Raw genomic sequence first — 7,387 nt, forward strand, 5'->3', positions numbered from 1 at the left:
AAACAGTTATCTAAGGTTTAAAAAAAATCAGTTCTTATGTTATTTACAAATTTAAGAGTAGACCCCGACCCGAGAGGGCGCTGTTCGTGACGTAAATCGAGGCAGACTTTGCCTGTAAAGCGTAGTGTAAACACAATTGCAAAGTACATGTACGGACCAAGTCGTGAGTTTGTACGTTTAAAAAAAAATGATAATTGTTTTTTTCCGGCAATGCCGACCAGGTGTATTGCTGCTGAATGCAGAAAAACACTTTTTGAAATGTACCAACTCACGACTTGGACGTACATGTACTTTGCACGTGTGTTTACTATACGCATTGCAGGCAAAGTCTGCCTCGATTGACGTCACAAAAGGGGTAGGCTGAGTCAGCCCCCCAAACAACTTTACATATTTTTTAAACATATAAATTGTGACAAACAATTACTAAACAAATTGTTTTATTGTTCGTAAGCATATACTCTTATGTTTGAAAGAAAAAAAATTCTATTTCCAGGTGACTTTAATGTTAGTTTTGCATCAGGGATAAAAGTATTTAACTTATTTTACTCTTATACCGATGTGTATTAAGCACTGTATACTCGGTACATTCTCAATGAGTTCTGTGAGACGTGTGCACTGGCCAATCAGTCGGGTGGGATTAAAACACCACGATCTTTGCATGTCTAGCCACTAGACCACCTAGGTAGCCTGGTGGCTCGAGGCAGTTTGAATCTATGTTAAAGCAGCGGGTACTGCAATGATTAAATGGTTTTAGTTTTGCCATAGAGTAAGCCTTACTCTATGGTTTTGCATTTTAGGATAAAGATTCAAGCAGCCATTTAGAACCTACAAGTAAGCAGCCCATTGCGCATGTCTGGCAAGTATGGCGCGCCTTAGCGTTTTGACGCGCAAAAGCAACAAGCACTTGGGCCAATTTCGTTATACGGCCCACCCTTAAATTCGGAACGACCCGGTCCTGTAAACTGGAAAACATCAAAACAAAATTTACTGAGGTGCGATCTTATACAACAAAAATATGAATTAACTTATACAAAATAAAGCTATTTTAAGGCTACTGCAGTTCCCTTTGTAATGGCCTGGTTGCAATATCATTTGTATCATCAACACTCCACAGGTGCATCATGGCGTTTGTGCATGATGGCTTTGTTGGGTTCTCGCATGTCAACGCATCTAGGCGAATTGAGCTGTCTTTTTTAAGGGGCGTTACGACTTGATTCCCCAAGTACATGTTCGATCTGTTCAAGGAGTTTGAGCTCGGTGTTAACATTACATTGATTAGTCTGTTACTTTGATTTATTAGACAACAGAAATATGGCATCCCCATGGTAATTGTGTTAACATTAAATTATACTACCGTCTTGCACTTTCAAGAGAAAATAACATGCTCAATACTTTAGCCTTTTTTCCACCATTTCTCAGTAACATGGAGAAACTGGGACTCCATGGAAAATATTGTTCTGTCTATGATTTCCAAAGGAATTGAACGAACAGTTGCAATTACTCGAGCTTGAAACTCTTCATAACTCTTACCAGTGATAGGGTCATTCTTCAGTTTGTCTCCACAAGTTTGAAAATGTTTTCAATGGGATTCAAGTCCTGGCTACTTGGGGGAGTGGATAGCAGCTCTGCTTTGATGTTTGTCATCATGTCCCGCGTAGCCCTTGAGTTTTGACTTGGGTCCCCATCTTGTAGAAACAACCGGCTTTCTCCTTTGCCCGCTCTTGAAATCAGAGCCTCAAACTTGTCTGTCACGAACTTAACAAAATATGCACCGTTCATTGTCTTGTATGGTTCACATAATATTACTCCTTCTCCGTGCATAGTCACAACCATTGCCTTGACAACTCTTCCCCCAGATCCGACTTTGCTCTCCTTTGCTGTACAATGCTGGTTCAGACCCTCACTGCGCCTTTGCCTTGCCCTCGCACCAGGCGGGTACTCACGGGTCATCTTCTTAGCGAACCTCACTCTCTTTTTCAGATCCAAATCCGTTACAAGTCGCTTTTTACGAGCTTGTCTGTTCTTGAATCCAAGTCTATTCATGGCTTGCCTCATGGTTCTATCTGAGACATGCATCAGTCCGCATGCAGACTTAAGTCCAAGCAGCAATGGTCAGTTGTCCATTCTGGCATGTTGAGAAAGAGCCCCGAGGATTACTGCCCATTCTCTTCACTCTCCCACTGTTGGAAATCCTCGGGCAGGCCTCTGTTGTTTCCTTTTGATAGCCCCAGTGAGGTATGTCTTCTTGCTGAGGAGAGTTCGTGCCAATGGGAGCAAGGTGTACAGCTTGTGGCGGTAGGAGTTCAGATGGAAAATTGCTGTCTCCATCGTGATGTCCAACATCTTGGCGGGCTTTTGACCATGAGAGTGCACAATGAAATTGAGGATAAACCTTGTAGCAGATTCTGCAATCACGTACACCTTGAAAGCCTGCTCGAATTGGGTTCTGGGACAAATGACAATACTTCTATTGGACTGGGTAATTTTTGTTGTACATGTAACTCTTAGAAGACAAATGATGATTGAACCCATTTTTAGTGGCGTTGACTTAATTGTTTGGAATGTGTACAACAGGTCAGGATGCCGGAGGTGTGGGTGGGGAATCTTCAGGGGGAAAAGGGAAAACAGATTACTGGTGAAGTATGAGTTCACACATTTGAAAAAAAAAAAGTCAGATCCAGAGTCTGTCTCAATCCTTTAGTGAATAAAAAATTACAGAAAAAAGTACAAAATGCTTATTATGTACAATGGAAAATACAAGTTAGTTAACAAAAAGATGTGTCTTCAAAGCAGACTTGAACTCTTCTAGAGAGGAGCTTACTTTTTATGCAATTAGGGAGTGAATTCCAGGAAATGCAACCTAACAAGCCAGATACATCAGTGGCTGGTTTTCAACATCGTCTCCCTTCCACCAAAGAAAACGAAAGGGTGTCTCTGTCATCTGTGGACACCCATCCTGGAGGAACATGCTTTCAATGTCAGTCGTTGGAGCTATGGATTCCTGTCTGAATCGTAGAAGGACTCCATCTAGTTTGTTATTCAGGTCAGGTCCTTGATGAATGGTATTGTTGTTATAATAGTTGCAAGGTTGGAGACTTTTTGTTATAAGTTGAAACAATGGTTTAATGAGTAACTGTAGAACTGGTTGTGTGACATTATACACTGGGCTTACTAGCATATGAATAAACATGAGTGTAGACTTGTACAAGTCCTTCGTAAGTATTATCACAACAATTGTGAGCAACAAGTGAAGTACCTTGGTAGAATACAATTTGAACCTTTCCTTTGCGTGGGTTCATCACAGGATGATTGGGAAGGTCACCAAACAGCCATCTCTTCTATCGATGTCCCTCGTAGGAACTGGCCATGCGTTTCCCTTCTCAAGCAGGTCATGTATGCCGCTGGGCCCATTTTATTGGACCCTCTGCTAGTGATATCTTTGAAACTATAGTCGCACATGGAATTGAGTAACAGTCTCTGATGGATCCTGGTGACTTTGACGAAATGTGAAGCGCTCGAATTCAACACTCTGACGGGGGTTGAAATGGTCGTTGAGGGCCTTTTTTGCACTCTTAAAATCCGACCCAGTATCAGCTAAAGTTTCAAAGATATCACTCACTTCTTCTCCTGAGTAATGAAGCAACAGTGCCCTTTTCTCGTTGGTGATGTTGAATCCGACGAAAAATTTTCTCAATTCTTTTGACATACTTCTCCCAGCATGTGCCAACGTTGGTCGGTTCACTGCTTACATGGAACGACGGGAAAGATGGATGAGTCAGCGACGACATGTCAAAACTTGGGGTCACAAACGTGATCCAAAACTATGAAAAACGTTGTTATAATTCACCGTACACCGGGAATTATGATACTATAGATGATAATGATAATGTTATGGGGTAGAAAAATCCCATCCTCGTCGCCCAAATGTAATATTGAGAGACTTACACGTACACAAATAACTGACTCAGGAAACGATGTATGTGTGGTTCACTATTATGTTGTCCTAACACGGAGACAGGCTGTGTTACCATAAACCGCGGAGGCTACAAGTACCTCCCGCCAAACTATATGAATGATGATTTTTTTTCCTTCCTCGTTTTAATATACAACTACATTTCACATGAGGCAACAAATCCATGGCTTATCATAAAAGAAAAACTATGTACACATGCTCCATACCTTGACAAAAAACACTGTGTATAACCATAGAGAAAGGGCAGAGCCTTTCTCTATACTGACATATCTGTTGTACCATGGAGGAAGGAATAGAAGGAGCTCGAACGACCCGCAAAACCGCAGAGTAACAAAATAATACCCTGACAATGCCCCCGTCTAACCAGTGGAAAAAGATAGGAGACCTCCAGCTGGACGGCCGATTAACGAGCAGGATTAGATTTCTTTGTACAGAACATGCGGTGCTGCCGCTCTGCACCGTTGCCTTCGTGTAAAGTTGAATCATTGGAGACAAGAATTGTGAATATACACGTTTTCATTTACCGTTTGTGGTGTTTCACTGAAACATCATGGCATATTTTTTCATTTTGTTTGACTTTCCGGTCACTAGCGGTGGTTCAAAATTTGGGTATTAGCACACGAGGGTGGTTGGTATTCAATTGTGTTTTTCAATTTGGTGAGCACAAGTGTACACAATTTTTATCAGGTCTCAAAAAAGTTGTTTTTCTGTATTATATCCATACGACATACGACACCATGGTTGAGTGAAGAACCAAGTGCGCACGCGCAAACTCACATACGCCAGGTCGCCCATTGTCTGTATAAGGTATGTGGGTGATTACGAGGTGTTGTTAAACGACCGCGGTACCGCAGGTTCGACTTTTGAAGTCCCTTCGTTCGAGCTCCTTCTCTTCCTTCCTCCATGGTTGTACATACCATGACAAAATACAAATAGAAAAAGCTTACCATTAAATATCCATCATTCTGATAAATCCTCATTCAATGTTCTGGTCATGTTTTTCTCTCCTTATTTCTTGTTTGATTTCCAATGAGTATAAAGTATAACTTGCATTTCTTGCAAGTGATTTTAAATATTGAATTTCTATGGTAAAAAAACAACACAAGCCTTGGTATGGTGCGCTTAAGGTACACCTTTAAAGGAAGCCTAAGAGGCGGCTACCCCCCTAACGTCAGGCGCCCGAATCGGATCTTCGGTCGCCGGCCAGCCGCCCGGCACGGAACGGATGGCGGTCACGATCCAGCGAGAAATAGTACACTGCGACGCCGGCCGAAAGGGCGACATTGTCATTTCCCCCCTTTTTTGTTTAACATGTTTAAAGGATTGCAACATTTTGGAAGAGTTCATTGGCTCTCTTAAATTATTACAGGGTGGTTGGGTGTTCCTAATTTGTATGTCTTTCTTTCCATTTTCTACCATTCTGTCTGTTTTTTTTCTTTTCTGTCTGTATTATTTTGTATTATCTGTAGTACACACCAAAAACAAATTAGGGGGGGGGGGGGGGATTGATTGAAAGTTGATAATTCTTTTTAATGATATAGAATTGTATTTTTAAAAGAAAGAAAAAAGACTGTTTATCAGCATCTGCACAACAAAACAAATCCCTAACACGTTCAAAATCATATTTAATGTATATGAAAAAAACATGTTTATGATCCTGTTTTAGCTTGGTGAGGGTATTTATCACACTACTTATCGGTAGGCTACAGCTGTTGGTGTATTAACAAATCCTTAACAAGGGTGTCCCTGTCTTGGTTTGGTTGAAGCGAGACATCAACTGTAACATATTAATGAGCAAACACAATAAGTATTAATTTTTGGTTTTACCGATATACACCGATGTGTGTAGCACTGTATACTCAGTACTTTCCCCGAGTCCTGTGAAAAATAAGTGTCCTGTCAAAATAAGTGTTAACGCAGTTGTATTACAGTTTGTTGTATTTGAACATGTGAAATCTTTCCCAAGTGTAACAATGGCCATGGCACTCAATAATGTAACTGCCACCAAGTGAGCTACATTACAAACTATCACTTCTTGGATACCACATGGAGTACTACATTCCTGCAATAGATGTTGTCATATGTTGTGTTCCCCAAAACTTTCCCAAAATTGTCACTTCACACTTTATATAAACAATACCACTTTCCCAGGCTATAATGTCAAGACCATGGTCAAGACCCCCTCTTCCCCAAAGATACTCCCCTGCTGACCATTATCTAATCTTTTTCTAGGAAATGATGGCATCAGGAGAGATTGATTTGCGTATTAAGATTTTTGGTCATGAAATGAAGTGGACCACTTACCCCAGCTACCCCTACTATTCTAGGCGATTGCATTTGAAATCTGAGTTTGTGTTTATCAGGACATGCAGGAAGAACCCATCGTCTACAGCTGCAGCGTATGGCACAACTAAAAGTCGCAGAACTTGGTCGACGTATACATGGGCCGTTACTCCTCCCCTCAGAATGAGCAGGTCCGTCTTACCTTCCGCACTGATCCCTGCCCAAACCATCAGGCTTCCGCCTCTTTAGGGTTCAATCTCTTGAGTGCACTCTTTTTCCAGTCGCTCCCCTGTTTCTTTCCACACTCGAATGCGGCCATCCACTATCCGCAGACACACTCGGCATGCGTCGGTGGAGAGAACTTTCGTCGGTGGAGAGAACTTTGGACCACGCTCGATGACTCCATCTCCGATGCGTTCTGGCAAAAGTCTGGTGTTGGCTGAGCGGTCTTGCTTGTGGCGTGGTAGAAGACGGCACTTCTTTGGTGCCTTTAACAGTGGTACACGTATGATCATGATGGTACTTGAAACTTACTTACTGAGGGTACTTCGGCGTAGGTTGCGTTTGTGGAGGGTGCTTCGGTGTAATTGTTGGGTTATCAATGGGTGAAGTGAAGCACACTTCCATTGGCATCGCTGCATCAGTACCCGCGTAAGTCCTTTCCATTGCATGGGTTTTAGCGAATCTACCTTTCAACTGCATCTCTCTGCGACGCTGATCCAGTTGAAGCTTACGTTGCTGCATTTCTACTTCAGCTTGCAGGGTTTCAAGTTCAAGGGTATTTTGTTCGCTTAAGGCCTTGACCTCGGCTTCAAGGGCAGCCTTTGCCCCTATTGTGTGTAGGTGTGCACTAGCTGTTGATGATGTCATAGAGCCGTGTTGACTGACAGAGTCTGTGTGGTCAACACCAATTGCTCCCTCAAGTTCATCATCATTAGGATAACTGAAGTGTCTCCTTGGTGACGCAGAATCCATTATGACACGTATTGTATTGGAATTGTTCCGGTGTGTATACAAATAATTCAATGTTCCAGCGAACATACAAAACTAATGTAGCCCACTACAGCTACAGTCAGGGAAATATTAATTTATGGAGTCCCATGGTACAAATACTCTTCATTCATGTTCTTG

General features: G+C 42.0%; 1 protein-coding gene across 1 annotated transcript; it reads right to left on the bottom strand.

Moving 5' to 3' along the window:
* Positions 1–1,548: 1,548 nt before the first annotated feature.
* On the bottom strand, positions 1,549–2,055 carry LOC117294733. Its single transcript, XM_033777246.1, has one exon. The coding sequence runs from the start codon at positions 2,053–2,055 to the stop codon at positions 1,549–1,551; it is 507 nt and encodes a 168-aa protein (XP_033633137.1).
* Positions 2,056–7,387: the final 5,332 nt, after the last annotated feature.

This window comes from Asterias rubens, chromosome 9, assembly GCF_902459465.1.
Source record: "Asterias rubens chromosome 9, eAstRub1.3, whole genome shotgun sequence".
Lineage (NCBI taxonomy): Eukaryota > Metazoa > Echinodermata > Asteroidea > Forcipulatida > Asteriidae > Asterias > Asterias rubens.